The 17,756-nt window shown below is 56.6% G+C and overlaps 1 protein-coding gene across 1 annotated transcript in view; it reads right to left on the reverse strand.

The window, feature by feature from the left end:
• The window catches only part of TERT (telomerase reverse transcriptase), a 21,510-nt gene extending 6,110 nt beyond the window's left edge, over positions 1-15,400 (reverse strand). Inside the window, 11 exon segments of the mRNA XM_014452936.2 lie at positions 11-66; positions 2,186-2,257; positions 2,570-2,683; positions 2,902-2,987; positions 3,531-3,623; positions 6,520-6,678; positions 7,423-7,602; positions 8,399-8,579; positions 9,807-10,002; positions 13,693-15,007; positions 15,123-15,400. Of these exon segments, the coding sequence (XP_014308422.1) occupies positions 11-66; positions 2,186-2,257; positions 2,570-2,683; positions 2,902-2,987; positions 3,531-3,623; positions 6,520-6,678; positions 7,423-7,602; positions 8,399-8,579; positions 9,807-10,002; positions 13,693-15,007; positions 15,123-15,341 (2,671 nt within the window). The 5' untranslated portion in view covers positions 15,342-15,400.
• Positions 15,401-17,756: the final 2,356 nt, after the last annotated feature.

Here is a 17,756-nt window from a genome sequence, read left to right on the forward strand (position 1 = left end):
GGAAGTTCACTACTGTCTTCGCAAGTTCGCTTGCAGCCGTACTCGGGCACTCCCCTGGACAGGGTCCTGAAACAGACAGGCACTTCAGCCACTGGGAGAGCGATGCCACTCAGGGTCTCGGACACACTCTCTCGATGCTATGTAAAACCCCAAGAGGCAGCGGGGAGCAAGGGCTGGCACTGAAGGGAGGCCACACCGACCCTGTGGGCCTCCAGGTGCTGGTTTCCAAAGGCTCTGGATGACCAGTGCCAACGATCAAAGAACAGGGTGGCTGCCAGGAGGGCAGAGGCCGGCAGCAGGGGAGGGAGACACAAGGCTGAGTCCTGAAGGCCAAGTAGATGCCACATGACCCTGTTCACAGGTAAGACAGGTGAGCAAAGAGCTCAGGCTCCAGGTTGAGAACTGAGACCGGCCAGATGGGAGGGTAGGCAAGGCCCATGGAGGACACAGGTCCTCTCTGCAATGGCCAGCTGTGTCCACTCAGAGACCACAGTCCCAACATGTGCTGGGGTCTTTGTAGGTGAGGTCAACATCTGCATTCAGACAGCTTAAAGGTGGTTACCTTCCATAGTAGGGTGGGCACACCCATCAGAAGGGCCCAAGAGCAGAAGCAGGAAGTGAAATAAGTCAGTCAGAGAAAGATAAATATCACATGCTCTCACTCATTTGTGGATTATAATGAACAACATAAACCGATGAACAAAAACAGATGTAGAGACAGAGAAGCATTGATCAGATGCTCAAAACTCAGAGGGAAGGTAGGGGAGGGTGGGGGTGAGGGGAAAAGATCAACCAAAGAGCTTGTATGCATGCATATAAGCATAAGTGATAGATGTGGACAACAGGGGGTGAGGGTGAGGGCAGGATTGGGGGGGATGAGGGGACATTGGGGGGATAAGGACACATTTGTAATATCTTATTCAATAAAAGAAAGAAAAAAGAGCAGAAGCAGGGTGTCCTGAGAAGGGAGAGTCCTCCTATGGATGGTGGCTCCGGCTCCTGCCCTTCTTGCTGCTGCCCTGTGAACTGCAGACTCGCCTCGCCAGCCCCCACTATCACATGAACCGACTCCTTGCAATAACTCTGTATATGTCCCCAATAGTCCAGCTCCCAGTGGACCCCAGCATACACATTCTGAGCCACCTCCCTGCCCACCCTCAGAGCAGCGGTGCCCCCCCCCGCCCCCCAATATTCCACAATGGAGGCCACGCTCCCTGCCTGTGCCGTGCCCTCTGGCAGCCACTGGCCACGTGTGGTTACTGATGTCTTTGAAGGTGGCTGGTGCCCGGGGTCCTGGATTTGTCATGATTGAACTTGGATGAATTTACATTTGCACGCCATCCTGTGTGGGCTACTGTGTGCGGCCGTGAGGCCTGGCATGTCCCAGCAGTACTGCCCATCCTCCGAGCCCCGAGGATCCCCCGGGGGCAGACACGGGGTATCGGGACGCCATCCTGATGGGTTCTCCAAAGCCAACCCCGCGACCAAAGCACAATGCCCCTCAGGCAGTGACATTCTATGAGTTTGGTTTTTATCCTCCTCTCATTCCTGGGAAAACTGCCCTGTGAAACAAGCCCCAGATTCCCGGGGTCCTGGAAGGGACGGCACGCTGCAGGCAGCACGCCAAGGCAAGGTTCCCTGTCTGTGGAATTTTAGTTTGAACAAAATGAACTTATGACCAACACCTCATGCGATCCCCGTGCCTTATAATACTGTCACTTAACAAGACCCCCCTCTGTTCTCTCCTAATGCCAACCACAAAAAAAGAGACGCCACACTAGAAGCTGCAGACAAGCACGCAGGGCCGGCTCCTGTACTCCTTCATGGGCACCTCCTGGGCACAGCCTCCCAGAGGAGGTGCCACGGCTCTCTCCGCTGCCCAAAGTACTGCGTGCGCATACATTCCAAGGAGCCCCGAGGACTCAGCCCAGCCCAGGCGCCTGACCCACACTTGCTCCCTCCCTCTGGGGATACATGTGTCCTGGTGCCACGCTGTCAGCTCCAGGCTTCCACGCTGTATGCCTGGGGTCTCAGAACAGCACAACTGTGCCACATGCCCCCGCAGAGATGCTGGGACACCGTGGGAAGCTTGGGCACAAGGTGAGAATTACTTCTGATATGAGCAAGGTCAGCAGCATGAGGCCACAGAAGCATCTGCCGAGATACACGTGTGTGCAGACCTTACCTGAGAAAGGCCTTCGCTTGTGTCAGGTGAGGGGTGACCAGCAAGAAGTCGTCCACTAAACGCAGGAGCACCCTGGTAGGAAAAGAGGCACGAGGAAGGGTGTTAAATACGAGTTCATATGCACGAAAACAAAGTAATCCGTGCGACTCGGTACTGGCTGGGGACAGGGGGCAGGGGCGCCGTGATCACGCCAGCACCGCCACCAGCCGGGTCCTCTGGAAACGCCGTGTTCCCTGGTGCACTGGGAGCCACTCACAGCCTACGTCGGAGGCCTGCTCGCTACCTCCTGTGAAACCTCCCGTGAAGAAAGGGCAGCCCTGTCTGCACCAGAGCATGGGAGGGGGCGAAAGCAACCAAGGGCACCAATGACAAGGAACCTGTTACCCGTCCTGCTGGAGTCCGGGGAACACCCTGCTCTCCATGTCTCCGTAGCACAGGCTGCACAGCAGGGTGGACAGGATGGAGCCCTGGGGGATCCCCTGACACTGGATATAAAACCTGGGGGGAGACGTGGGCAGAAGGGTGGAGCACATGTTCATATCACAGACATGCGTGCAGACCACATACCTGTGCAGACATGCTGCTCAGAGCACACAAACATGCGTACACCACACACACACACACAGAGATCACACACCCGCCTGCAAAGCCCTGCCATGGGCCGTCCACGTGGGGCACGGCCCTCTACCAACGTGCAGCAGGTGGCCCTGACTCACTTGCCCCCGATCCTTACGATGTGGTTGTACACCAGGTGCAGGAAGACATCGAACAGGTCGCTGCTGGCCTCGTTCAGGGAGCAGCTCTGGAAAAGCAAGTGAGAGACGCACGTGGGTAAGCAGGACACGCTAGGCAGAGACGTGCAGGGGGGACAAGGGGTGGGCGGTAGCGGACGAGCAGGAACAGCATGGGTCATCCGTGGCTCTGACGGGGCTCAGACCCAGGACCACTGGCCCAGACGGCTTGTGCTACACACTGACTCTGTGGACGTGGTGGGGCCCTGTGGCCACAGGAAAGGCACCCATCAGGGGGCTCAGAGCCATGCTTGGAGGACTGACTCAACCGAAAGTGGTTCTGCAGAAAGCCACAAACTCAGGAACAGTCCCTGCGCAGGCACAAGAAACCTGGGTTTCCCACATGAGGGGTCAAATCTAATGTGTCTTCCCATAGCACAGGGGCATGTTTTCTTCTGGCCTCAAGATCAAAACGGAGGAAGAAGACATCCCTAGTGAATCTTAAAGCAGCTGGACAGTAACACAGAATTCAGTGAGGTGCAAAAAGAAATGCGGCTGAAGGCACAGCAAGTGTCTGCTGGCTGAGGGTGGCCTTGCCGTCTGCCCACACCAACCTGCTCGATGACCACGGCGTCCCTCAGCGAGCTCTTCTGCAGCTGCTGCACAAACTGTTTCATGTAAGGCTGGAGGTCCGTGAAGGTGGACACCTGCCGGTGAAGAGGACAGGAGTGAGGCAGGTGGGTGCCTCCCTCCCGAGCCCTGGCCTCGACATCGACAAGCAGAAGTCACATCATGGAAGGCTAAGTCGGGAGTGGGAGCAACCCAGGGAGGCCCCGCCGTGCAGCCTGTGTTCAGGAAGAGGAGGATGGAGATGCAGGGAGAGGAGAGTGCTACAAAATCACAGGGACGTCACCTCCGGGCACCTCCCCCTGACTACTGTGCCCGGCAGAATGCAGAAGGAAGTTTCGTGGGAGTGCTGGAGAGGCAGGAAGCGGGTGGACTTAGAGTCCCTGTCCTGGGTGCATCCCACAATCTCTGAGGCCTAATTCAAGGAGGTGGAGCTTAAGCAAAAAGTGGGGGGCTATGTATGACTGAAGACACTTAGGGTTCAGGCCATCAAGCAACTGGGATTGAGGGTCAGGTGCTGGAGGAGGGGGCTGCAGACAAAGGAGTCAAAAACTGTGAGTGATTTCTTCTCCAATCCTCACCAACCCCCAGCGTCAGGCGCTCCGGGGAGACTGCAGGAAACCCGGCAGAAGCTGGAGCTGAGTGTGGTCATAGCAGCCACCTGGGGAGGAGGGGGCTGAGGGGAGCCCGGGCCCACCAAGGGCTGCACACCTGCCCTCAGGTGAGACAGCAAAGGGCCACAGCCAGGGAAGGAGCAAAGTGAAGGAGACCAGCCCAGTGTAAAGACGACCCTTGCAGGATTAAGCTCATTCACGACTCCAACTTTCAGGAAAATATTATCCTCCCCAAAGAAAAACATTATGTAAAAACCCATGTTTTAAATTTTTTAACTTAAAAGTCTGGCATCTCAAGAAAAAAATAGTGAGGCGTGCCGAAGAACAGGCCTGTGTGACCAAACCACAAGTGAAACAGCAGAAACAGACACGATCCATCAGAACCCATCATGGGCAGGGTGGCTACTGAGTTAAGGAATTTAAAAATCAGTAAAGATGACAGAGTCAATAAAATAGGGGAGAAGACGGGGAACTTTACCAGATTCTTGGAATGTATGAGAAAATTCACATGGGATTTCTAAAACTGAAAAATAGGATAGCTGGACTTAAGAATTCAGTAAGTGGGTTTAACCAAAGATTAGAGACAGAAAAAGAGAAGGTCGTGAACTGGAAGCAGGTTCACGAGAAATCTGGATTTAAGCAGAAACAGAGCGGTTTAAAAATACCATATACAAAAATTAATTCAAAATGGACCCAACACCTGAATGAGAAAGCTGAAACAATAAACATCTTGAAGGAAAACATGTGTATAAGAAGGGGCTGGTTTCCAAAACAGAACACAGTTTCAGCCATAAACGGTGGATAAAGACTTCTTTAAAATCAACAATTTCTCGTCACCAAGACTCCCCTTGCAACTAAAAAGGCGAGACAAACCAAGGCAGACACCTGGCAGAGGACTCGTACCCAGAACATACAAATTTCCCTGATACATCAATAACAAAGGTAGACAGCCCGTCAGAGAGCAAGGAGAGGACTTGAACAGGCACTCGCGCGAGAAATGTCCACGTGAAGGGTGGATAGAAAGGTCACTGGGAAAGCAAGTCAAGACCATACACGACACTGTGCCCGCCCTCAGGGAATCCGGGCTACCCCCCGAGTGCTGACACTTGCAAGTGTGTGAGCATGAGCACGCCTGGCCCTCCCATATTTGGTGCCCCCGTGGCTGCCCCCCAGAGCCCAGGCCTGGCCCGTGGCCGCAGTGCTTCATGGCCACGCTGGCACAGGCCACTCAGGAACACACTTTGGTGACGTCTAAGACTAAACAAGGCATTTCTGTGGCCTGGCATCTCCGCCCGAATCCACCAAATGACACATCGCAGTAATGCTCTCAGCAGCGTTCAAACCTCCCAACCCAGAACCAGCAAAGGCCCACCAGCAGCGGAGAGCAGTGTGGGCACAGGAACACGCCCCGGGTGAGGTGAACGGCAGCTGCTCCCAGGGGCCCAGCTGCTTCTCAGACTCACTGGGGAGCAATGGAACCAGACAGGAAGGGCGATCCGTCTGATTCACGTTCACGGAATTTGAGACAGGTAAGAGAGTCCGCATGAGGGAGGTCAGAGCGGCAGGCACCTGGGGAGGAAGGGGGAGCCTCATGGCTGCTGGTGACTTTCTATCCTTTGATGCAGGTGGTGGCACCATCTGTCCACAAATGTACAATCTCACTGTGTTGTACACTCTGGATCTGCAGCCCACACTCACCTGACTTGCCCAGGGGTTTTCAGGTATGCCTTTCCCAAGAATTTCTGGGGGAACTTTTTCTGCACGCTCCTGCCTTCCCCATGGCACAGGTTTAGGAGGTTGGGTGCCCTCACACTTCAACATGCTCATGACAATTGCTTGGAAATCCCCATATGCACTTGGGACTGGATCAGGTTGCCTTAAGTGCAACCTGAACTCCAGGTGTCCTTTCCCTGCACCACTGAGGGAGGGCGCCCTCGGCCCCTCGGCCCCACCTGGGAGGCAGAACGGTGAGCGAGGCCCAGGTGTTCTGGGTGACGTGCCCTCTGGCCCTCTCCTCAGAGCCAGCACAGCGACAGCCATGAAGCACTTGTGGGGACTGAGTAGCCACAGGCCAGGCCTGGGCTCCCAGGCGGCAGCCACGGGGACACCAAGAAGCACACACATGGCTGTGCTGCCACCTCCTGGCACAAACCTGGGGCCCTGTGAAGGGACAGCAGGCAGGAGTGGCTTGAAGAGAGGACCGACTGTGACATGAACAAGAGCATGAGGATGACCAGGACGGAGGCACCTGCCAGCATGGGAACTCAGGAAGTGGGGCTCAGGGCCCATGGGGGAGGGATGGACTGCAGGGCAGACATCCATGTCATGGACACACCTCCTCACGGCACACACCCAGTCTTACGTGTCTTTTGAAGGACTTCCGGACGCGTCCGCGGGCAGTTCTCTGGACCACGGCGTACTGGCGCAGGCAGTATGTGTGCTCTTGGGGCTGGATCACGTTGGCGATCACCTCCACCAGCCTGTCCTGAGGGAGGGCGTCGTACGCACCCATCACGTCCACCTGCACGGAGGGAGGTGCGCTTAGAGGCTGCTCACACCCACCTTGTCCCTGTGTCCTGGGTCCCACTCGTCTGCTCTGTCAAGCTGGGGCCCAGCCTGTCCTTACACAACCCTGGGCTGATAGGACACGGCAGGACCCGGGAGCCCCTGAGCACCCTTCCCAGAGCCCCATCCCAGCCACACATACCACCCCACTGTGGAGCTCTCGCTGAGACATCCCCACATCCCCCAGACTGAGCACCCCAGGGCGGCTCTGTATCCCTTTCTCCACACCTCAGACTGTGACACCCCAGGGTGGGCCCGTGTCCCTCTCTGAGGGCAGGCTGATGAGCAGCAGGTCCCTGGCAGATGATCGGGGTGCTAGGGCACCCCGGCTTTGTGAGCTGAGCCTGGTGCATTACCTTCTCAAAAGGGGACCCCCCAACGCCCTGAGCAGGTGCAGTGTCATATTTTCCCCAAGAGCAGGGGCCACTGTGGAGTTGGGGTGCAGAACTGCAGAGTCCATGCCATCAAGGAAGGCTCAAAGCTTCTGCCACCAAGAGTCAGATGCTCCCAAATGGAGACAGGGTCACCTGCCCTCCCTCTCCCAAGTCTGCAGCTCCACCACAGGGACCTCACCCTGGCAGACACAGGCCCTGAAAAAGCCAGCCACACTGCAGGCTCTGGCCAGGGCCCAGGATGCAGAGTCACCCACTGGGTGAGCCTGAGGGTGCTGAGTGGACTCACTGGGGGAGGGAACACCCACCTTGACAAAGTACAGCTGAGGCACTGGGTCCTGGGCCCGCATGCGCAGCACAAAGGCACGCCAGGCCCTATAGATGTCGTCCATGCCCAGCACAGAGGCGCCCAGGAGGCCAGGGCGCTGCTCTCGCTCATAGTTCAGCACGCTGAACAGCGTCTTGACTTTGGAGGTGAGATGCTGCACCTAGAGGGCCAGTCCAGGATGGCGGCATGGTCACAGGAGGCCCCCAGCCAAGGGGATCTGGGGCCCGATGGCCCCATCCCACCTCTGGGGCCCAGTGATGAGGGGCAGCTCTGCTTCTGCACCCCCCTGACTACCAGCTTCCCTCAGGTGGAAGGGCCAGACAACCCACCCACACCCAGGGCATCCCCAGGGACTCACCCTGGAATTCCTAGAAACGTGGTATAAAAAACCAAGTAGCAACACACAGGACCATCTCTCCCACCTGGCCCCACCCCCACCACAGACGAGGAGTTCATCATCTTCATTCACAGACCAAACCAGATCCCTAATCCACACCAACAGCTTCACTTTCTTTTGGGGAGGAGGAGACACCAATAACAACAAAATCAGCCCCAAATGCTATAGGGAGGCACTTGAAGGGGGTCAGAACTGCTGGTGACACAGAGATGCCATAGGTGGAAGAGGATGCTAACCACAGGGGTCCTACAGGGTCCAGGAACCCGAAGGCTAAATGGCCCAGTTCCTTACGTCCCTGCATCTCGGAGAGTGCGCATCCCCAGTGCCACGGCAGGACCACGGGCACTGGGTCAGTCCCACATGTCACAGGTCCACGTCATGAGAAGCTTGTGGGGTTGGAGCCTGTGCAGCAGCTTCTAGGACTGGCCTGCCTGCGAGCTCCTCCTCGAACCCAGAGCACGCCCACCCATGGCACCCCGGGGCCCTCCGGCCTGTCTACCTGGACACCAGGCCTGGGGGTTAATGCTATTTGCTTAAAAAATGAAACAAAGGTGGTGACCTTCTTGTCCCCATGGAACGTTCTGGCTCCCACGACGTAGTCCATGTTCACGATTGGCCGCAGCCCGCTGGGCTTGGGGAGGAAGCGGAGTCTGGACGTCAGCAGAGCAGGCCTGGCTTCCTGGTATCGCTTGACCTCGGCCACTGACAGTTCTCGAAGCTGCACCCGATCAAAGTGTTGTCTGAAACAGAACCTCGTGAGATGGGCTCAGCAGCCACACAAGAACCCAGGTGGTCGACCTGCAGAGGTGCCGTGTCCAGGAGGCTGCACCGACACAATGACCAGGCGCTGCTGGAGCGCCCTCTGCGCCAGGAGCCCAGGACGCCCGTTCCCTCTGCTACAGAGCCCTGGCTAGTACGAATGGGACGGGACCCCTGGGAGAAAGACCCCATTTTTGTCTCAAGGAATGTGAGGGGGGGGCTACTTGGTGCAACTTCACAAGAGTCAGAAATGACTCTCCAGGGACCCCCAGCTCCTTGCTGGCCTCTCCCCTGAAACCTCCTACAGGGAGGGGCAGAGGTTAAGAATACTCCCTGAGCTGTGGGCCTGGTAGTGAAGAAAGGCTGGATGGCACCTGAATGCCCAACAGGCAAGATGATGGTCCCCACAGTGAGGGTAAGAGTGACCACTTGGGATCATATGTCATGAACTTTTAAATTATTAAATAGGATGCACTGTGCATCTCCTCAGACCCATGATGAGGGCTTCTAGACCCTCTCCCAGGTGCAGGAGGACTGGGACTGGGCCCTGGTTCAGGAGTTGCTGCCTCCTTTCAGAAATGTGTGGTTCAGGCTTGAGTTTGACCCAAATGTGCACGGAGCCCGGGAGCTCTGATCTGGTCCTCGCCAAGCCCTCGGCCAGGCTGGCCACAGAGAGGAGGAAAGCTTATGTGTCGGGCTGTCACACCCCTAACCCTGACGGGTCCCAATCCGGCCCACATCTGTCACAGCCCTGCACAATGTACCCGGAACAGCCGCTGAGCAGCTAAGACGGATCCACTCAGAGGTGAGTCGACCTTCTGGAAGTTTCCCTCTCAGGGTCCTGCCTGACAGCAGACACCTCTGACTCCAGACACTTCCCACAGTGAGTTGTCAAGTAGGCAGGTTTATCTGGTGACACAAGTCCCACTTGTTCTGTGCAAATTAAAATAGAATCTGACCACACGCCAGGGATAAGTGGTTTGCTTGCACCACTGTTCCCACTTTCGAGACCCTAGAGATTAACTAGCTACAGGCAAGGAAGGAGGCGCTCCAGGAGTCCATGCCAGCAAAGACCCGTATGGGCCAGGATGGCTCCTGGAGTAGCTGGGTGGGGGCCCCGAGGTGGGGACACAGGGAACCCGGAGCAGGAACCGGGGCTATGTCTGCAGATGGGAAGAAACAGGTCAACGAGGCTCTGGCTGTGATACCTGATCCCAATGCTTTGCAATTGGCTCCAGATGCTCTTCCGGAAAAAGAAGAGCTGGTTCTTCTGAAACGTGGTCTCCGTGACATAAAAAAACGACTTCAGCAGCTCAACCACGTATGTGCCCATCAACCAGCACAGGAACTTGGTCAGGACCGCTTCCCTCAGACGGTGCTCCGTGGCTGGGACACAGCGACCCCCTGGAACGAGAGGCACATGCTCACCCCACCTGCATGGCCCATCGTGGATGCAGTCACGTGTTGGTGTGTATGATTTGAGGGATCCTCACAGAGCAGCAAGATCCAGAAATGCCTGGGGTTCTCCAGGCTGGACAGCCGGTGAGTGGTGGCAGTCACACCCGGCTAAGGGAGGCCACGTGCTGTGGGACTCCAAACGCGCACCTGGGCTGCTGTCCTCTCCGTGGTCCTCTGCATTTTGTTCTGTGAAACATCGTGGGGAGGGGTCCACGGTGTCACCCGGCTGCCACAAGGGCCACGGCACAGGTAGAAACATGTAAAGGAGAAGAACAGGGACCCAGAGGCAGGTGTGGGACAGAAGATAGGATGGGGAACAACGGGGTGGGGACAAAGCTGAATGCACAATAACCGTGGGAAACAGTAACCGTGTCTAATCTAGGACATAGCCAGGCCAGTGGGAAAACAGCATCCAGGTTGGGGTGGGACCAGATTAAAATATGCTAAGGCCCTTAGGTTGCTCAGGAGAAGAGAAACCACTAAGGGAGGAGAATGGAGAGTATAATTTCTAGCTACTGGGAGGCAAAACCAGAATGAGCACACACATCCTCGGTCAGGACACGAGGAATAAGGGCATGGGAAAGGCAGGCAAATGAAAAAAGAAAAACATGCAGACACAACTATAATTATAGAAAAGTGAAAACGAATCAGATTCTATAGGAATGTGGCAAAGACTGTCACACTGGATCGAAAATGAACTTAAAATGCCAGTGATATGCTACTAAGAAGACACATCTAAATTATGGAGATATGAAAAGGTTGAAAATAAAAATCAAAGAATGACAAATGATGAGGTAAACACTAACTAAAAAGAAGCCAGTGCAGATGTTCTCTAAGCTGTTCTGACAGACTTTAAGGTAAAAAGAATTAGTAGACGTACATCAGGAAGATAAAACTTCTCAAACGTGCTATGCCTAACGAAACCACGCAAACGGTCAGAACAGGAGGACAATGAGACAAGCGCCGCTCAGCACTGGCCTCGGGAAGGACACACAGTTTCCCACAGCACATAGCAAGCACAGCCACCTACCGGGCCTCCGGGACACAAGGAACACTGGTGAAGACTGTCGATGAGACTACAAAGCAAGTTTCAAATAGCTCGGGTCACTCAGACCACTGCACAGCTGAATCGGAAATCAGTGACAAAAAGATAACATATCCACTCATTTGAAAAATCTAAAATATATGTCTAAAGAACTCACTGATCAAAGAAGAAATGACAAAAATACTTAAATGCAGTTGATATAAAAATGTGAGCAACACATCAGAACACAGGCGCAGCTGAGCGGGACCAAAGAGAAGGCACCGCCAGACCCTGAGAGGTCAGAGGACAGAGCAGAGGAAGGATATAACCATCAGAAAAACTAATGGAATTCAAAACAAAGATCCGGTAAAGGCCCCACCCAGACTCTGCCCTGAAGGTAAAGGTGGCCTCTACAGGAGGGACACACTTGGATGGTAGTTCAGGAAAAGTGATGGTGTGGTCATATGTGAGTTGGAGGCAGAGCACCACCTAAGCCAGCAGCAGTGTATGCCCAGGTTAGGGGCAGGGGTTGCCACCAGCCCAAGGATAAGACAGCCCAGGGAGACAGTGAGTAAGCAAGCAAGGAGCCATGGCAGCTCCTGAGTTTCCATCAGGAACCTGTCTTGCGATGTCTCTAAACACTACAGCAGATGCGTCAGCTGACGGGAGTCAAAAGGCAGCATGGCAGGTGGGACAATGGTCAAGGCTGGCTAGACAGAAGCAAAGGAGCTGGATGCTGTGAACAGAGCGCCTGGCAGGGCAGAAGGCCAGCACAGAGGAAGGGGTGTCCCAGGAGGAGAGGGTGGAAGAGGTGACCGTGAACAGCCGTGATTGGAGAGGTGGCTCAGAGGCCAAGGCTGTCCGTGCATCATTTATTCCGCCAGTGGGCAGCTGGCATGGCCCAGCCACAGAAAGAAACAAATGCCTAGGGTACCGCTTGAGTGAGCAAGGATGCCGCAGAGGTCCTAGTCGCCTGGGAAAACACCATGGCGGAGCAGGGCCTCATTGGAAGTTGGGGAACAGAGTCATAGAAGTCAAACTCTCCTTTCCTTTCACAAGGCAAGCAGAAGCCCCAAGTACAGTGAGCGTGTGACAGCTAACTCAACTGAGTCTGACGCACCTGAGGGTCACCCACACTATCCCACGTGGTCTGTGGGTATACGAGTCACGCAGTATGAACAAGTTCTAGAGATCTGCTGTGCAACCCTGCTTACACTCAGCACTGTTGTCCTGTACATGCAAACAGTGGTTAAGAGGTAGATCTCACCCTAACTAGTTTGGCTCAGTGGATAGAGCGTCAGCCTGTGGACTGAAAGGTCCCAGGTTTGATTCCGGTCAAGGGCATGTACCTTGGTTGCGGGCACATCCCCAGTAGAGGGTGTGTAGGAGGCAGCTGATTAATGTTTCTCTCTCATGGATGTTTCTAGCTCTCTATCCCTCTCCCTTCCTCTCTGTAAAAAATCAATTTAAAAAAAGAGAGGTAGATCTCATGTTACGTGGTGTTTTCCACAATTAAAAAAAAAAACACACACAAGTTGCCGGAAGGTCACCTTGCTGTCTGAATCACCTCTTGGGAGTCTGAGAAGGTGTACCCCTCTGCCTCCCTGTAGGACATCCCTGCTATTGGGATCTTTGGGGATGGATATGGGCATTTTTAAGGTCCCCCACCCCAGAAAGCTGTAACATGCATCTGGGTGGGCTAGTCTGGCTGTAACAGAGGGCTCGAACCAACTTTATTCTAAAGTCCTAGATGTCTTGGGAGTTGGGGGAGATCAAGTATAGCAAAACTTGGGTCTGTTCTCACTGCTTTTTCTCTGTCGGGGGGGGGGGGGGGCAGGGAGGGTGGCTGGTCCCACCACCTGGCACTGGTGCGCAGACGAAGAGGGTACTGGCCAAGAAGGGGCTGAGTGGTAGCTGGACCAGAGGGACCTCATCATCAAGACCAGAAAACCAAAGGGCTGGGGGGAGAGCCAGGCCAGGTTAGCAGAAAACTCCCTGAAGCGCTCATTGCAACCATCCACTTCCCTGACATAGGAGGAGCGTCCTGCTGCTCCCTGGTGACCCTTTCCTTCCTAAAGACGGGGAGGGTCCTTGTGCAGAACACAGTCTTTTCACTCATCCGGCTGCCCTGCCCTGGCATAGCAGCTGCACAATTGAAACTTACATTGGGATCTGGTATTGGCTGACCAGATGCATCTGGGAAGCCAGAGCTTTATCTCCCATCCCCCAGCAAGAGTGGATTCTATTCCCAGCCTCTGTCTCAGCGGGACACTATTTCATGGTGATAAACATGAATGTCAGAAAAGAGATTATGAATAACGTTCGGGAACCCTCAGGAGAGCTCTGGATGCTTCCATCCTGTTGCCACAGCCCTACTCCACATGCTCCATGTGTTACTGCCCATTCCCAGCACCCAGAACCTGCCAGAGTCCTGAAAAGTCTTGTAGGTTGATGCAAACTGGGTGGGAGAGCGGATCAGAGGCAGAGAAACCAGACAGAGCCATTCAGCAGCAGCAAGAAGCAAGGCGTGTGGGGGTAAGGGAAGGAGGGGACCTACTGTGTTGCCGGTTATGGGGCCTGGGCTTGCAGGGCCCTGGCACCCACCTCCTCACCTGGGCTTTGGCTCAGCCAGGCGCAGTCCTGCACTTTCATCTTCCAGGTCAGCTCCTGACTCAAGAGCTTGGCGAACTTCCCCAGAGAGATGAACTTCTTCACGTTCTTCAAGAAGCGGCGCTCGTTGTGCCTGGAGCCCCAGAGACGAGCGGGCACCAGCCTGCGAAGACAGGCCCGCAGCAGCCCGTACACGTGCTTAGGGCTGCTGTGCTGGCGGAGCAGCTGGACCAAGCGCGGCGGGCCAGTGTCCTCTTCCGGGAAGCTGACGCCCACTCCACTGCACCCCTGGTTGCGGGACCCCACAGCCGCGGCCGCCTCCTCCACCGCTGCTGGGGTGGCCGGAGTGGCTGAGTCCCGCAGCGGGCAGTGCTCCCTGAGCAGCGCGCCGTAGGGGCACCGCGCATGGTTCCCCAGCAGCTCCTGGAACAAGGGCCTCATCCGCCAGTAGCGCGTGGGAAGGCGGCGCGTCCTGCGGGGAGTCCCCCGCTGCAGGGGCTTCGAGTCCAGAAAGATGGTTTCCACTAGTCTCTGGGCCCCCGTCAGGCTGGGCTGCAGGGAGTTGAGCAGGAAGGAGGAGCGCAGCCGTTCCCTGCCACCCGAGCAGTAGAGAAACTGCTTGGTCTCGGCGACCACTCGGGGACCAGGAGCGGCCTGGGGATGTGAGGGCCGAGAGGAAGGGCAGCCGGCCTCCCGCTCGCGGCCCAGCAGTGGTAAGGGGCGCCGGGGCCTGCGCGGCTCGCCCTCCCCAGGCGAGGCTTCCGCGGCGGCTTTGGTAGGTGTCACCACGCGGGGGCCGCTGGCACTTGGCCCCCGGTATGGTTCTGAGATGGGGCCATGCCTGGGCCTCTTGGCCTGAGGCGGACTTCCCCCTGCACTGCTCCGCCGTGGCCTCCTTCGGCAGCCCAGGGGCACCCCGGCCTCCCCGCCACCGCCGCCATTCCAGGCCTGGCGCGTGGGTCCCAGGCGCGTCAGGCTCCCGCCCGCGTGTCTGGGGGTGCAGAGGTCGTAGAGTGGTGGCCCGCACACCTGGTAGGCACAGTTGGGAGGCACTAGCAGGTAAAGCGCACAGCGTGCCAGCAGGTGGGTGAGCACGTCGTCACCCACGCGGCGCAGCAGCAGTCCCCAGGCACCACTGCCGCGCAGCGTCTCGGTCACAGTGTTGGGCAGGTAGCTGCGCACGTTGGTCGTGAAGGCCATGGGCGGGCCGCCGCGGGCCCCGTCCAGCAGCGCGAAGCCGAAGGCCAGCACGTTCCTCGCGCCGCGCTCGCAGAGCCGCTGCACGACCCTGGCCACCAGCTCCTTCAGGCAGGACACCTGCGGGAGAGGGGTCTCGAGTCGCAGGGCACGGAGGTGCCCGGGAGCATTAGGGCGACAGCGTCCGGCCCTCACCCCACCCCGCAGGCCCGACCAGGGTCCCCGGGAAGCCCACCTGGCGAAAGTCCGGGGCGACGGGGAGTGGCTGTGCGTCCCAAGGCACACACACCAGGCACTGGGTCACCAGGGCGCGAAAGGCCATCGGGTCCCCCGGCTGCACCAGGCACCGGCCCTGGGGACCCAAGCGCCGCACGAAGGTGTCCAGCGGCAGCACCTCCCGGTAGTGGCCCCGCAGCAGAGCGCGCACGGCGCGGCACCGGGGCGCCCGCGGCATTGCAGGAGGCGTGCTGGGCTCCCACGTGTAGTAAACCGGGACGCGTGCGCTGCGCAGCCAGAAGGGGTCCCAGGGGAGGGCGGGCGGCCCAGGGAAAGGGGCGGAGCCGGCGGGGTCTGCGCAGAGGAGGCGGGGTCTGCGCAGAGGAGGCGAGGCTGGGGGAGGAAGGGGCGGAGCCTGGTCAGGCCGAAGGGGCGGGTCACAGACGGTGCTCGGCCCTTTACCTCCCGCACGTAGTGTTCGGTGCCTGACGTTGGCGCCTGGTGTCCATGAGGCTTGGTGTGACCCCTCTGCGCCGCTGCACCTGTCAGCCTCCCCACCCGCGCCCGGCGACCTCTCCCAGGGTGCAGGGCTCGCAGCGAGGGTCGCACCGCGGAGAGGCTCTGGGGGTACCCCAGGGGACCCCTGGGAGACCTGGTGCACTCTGCACCCCCTGGAGAGAGGGTCCTGCTGGTTTATCGTTTTCTCACGTGGGCCGTAACTCCGGCACAGAGGGCTGCTCTGGGATTCAGGAGAGGGGTTTAGAAGGAGGACAATATATAATGATGTACAAAGGAGAGAATGGACACCACTGCTCGGGCCAGGCAGGCCTGGGGGGATCGAAGGCACAGGCGCATCCTCCACCGGCACCCAGTGGTGCTCCTGGATCATTTTCAGGGCGGGCAGCGGGCCGTGGTCAGCAGGCAGCAGCAGTCCTTCCCTGCTGACTTAGTCTCCTTGACCAGGACTGTAGCTTCTCTTTGGCTTCTTAAGCTTCTCTTGTCCGGACCATAAACAAAAATACACAAAATCATTTCCCTATTCATCACACACCTGGTCAATCTGCCAAGGAAGGGGAGAAAGTGGAGCCACAGGCTCCCTGTGTGGCACCACCTGTGGACTCACCTGCGTGGTCCCTTCATGTATGAGCCCTCCCAACCCAGGGGGGAGGAAGGTGAGATTGGACAGACCAGGGCACCTGCCTATAGCCTTGCAGCTTCAGAAATAGTCAGGATCCCCCGCCTTTCAGCTCAGCAGCAGAGATCCTCACAACCCTTCACCCCTCCCCAGAGACAGGAGGACAGTTTTGACAAGGGCTGGTCATCTGAACAAGACAGTTCAGAGGAGTCACCCCAATGAGATTACACCCAAACCCAGGCACTGCAGGTGTCCACGTTTGCATCACTAAGAAGTGGAGAAGCTTCCAGGTCTGGGAGGCTCCTTGAGGTGACAGATCTGAGTTGGCGAACACTGAAGGCTGAACAAATGTTAACCTTGCACAACAGGAAGAAACTTGCTCCGGAAATTGCTCCCATTCATGGCCTTAGCATTTACAGGCCTCCACTCTCCCTCCCCAGACAGATGGTGTTTCAGATTTATGGTGCCCTCAGGCTGTCTGCTGCCCGGTAATCCTGGGGATGAAGGGTTGCTGTTCTGCAAGTCCCCGAGTGAGCGCTGGCTCCTTGTGCAGCTAGAGGTTTGGGGCTGCTTCAGGAAATTTGTTATTTTCCAACAATGAAGTTACTCTGGCTCACCTGGAGAAATCAGGATGAAACATAATAATAATAAAAGAATAGATGAACCCAAGGCAGAAAGGACAGGCGTGTGCTTAGTACCATGTCCACAGTGAGAAAATCTCCAGTTTGAATGGAATTCTTCACAGCCAGAGCCCTCCAGTATTGCAGCTTCCGTTCTGGCTCTGAGGTGCGAGTGATGGATGGTCTTAAACCATTGCCTCATGAGACATGATAAATGTTCCAAGAAAAAAAGTGGCATTGTCGGCTTGAGATCAAATACAACCACAAAATCCCATTTGGGGTCTTCTGGGAGGACATGGATGGGCCTTACACTCAGAAGTTTCTAAATGGAGCAGAGTCTGTGCCAGGAGCCAAGGATACCGATGTACCATTCGCTTACTGGAAGATGATGAATAAGAGACTAATGTCCCCAGATTTGCAACAATGTGCACAGTACTGGACACTGGGTTCCTCCTGGGGAGAGTCAGGAGCCCTGACTCAACTGTGTCCCAAAGCTGCCCTGCAGTGTTGCCCACTGTGGCTGCCAGTCCATGAGCGATTATAGAAAAGCCTGTAGAAGAGTCATCTGAGCAAAGGGAGGGAGACAGAATTCCATAAACTCCATACCAGTGAGTGTGACTTGAGCCCAGGGAGATGTCTAAGTAAGTGATTAGGTTGTTGGGCTTAGTGCTGAGTGATAGCCCATGGGGAGGCGGGAGGGAGCCGCAGTGAAGTGCTCCAGTACTGCCTGTGCCTGTGCCCAGTGGACAGCCTGCCAAGTGTCCAGTGCATGCCCCACTTGGGCACCCTGTTGTCAGCATCCTGGATGACACACACAGCTTGTGTCTTAGACCTACAGCCAGGAGGAGGCAGGAAGACTAAATTGCAGAATCAGGATCCAGACGGCTCAGTGGGTCAG

Source organism: Myotis lucifugus, unplaced genomic scaffold (genome assembly GCF_000147115.1).
Source record: "Myotis lucifugus unplaced genomic scaffold, Myoluc2.0 scaffold_0, whole genome shotgun sequence".
In the NCBI taxonomy this organism is placed as follows: Eukaryota; Metazoa; Chordata; class Mammalia; order Chiroptera; family Vespertilionidae; genus Myotis; species Myotis lucifugus.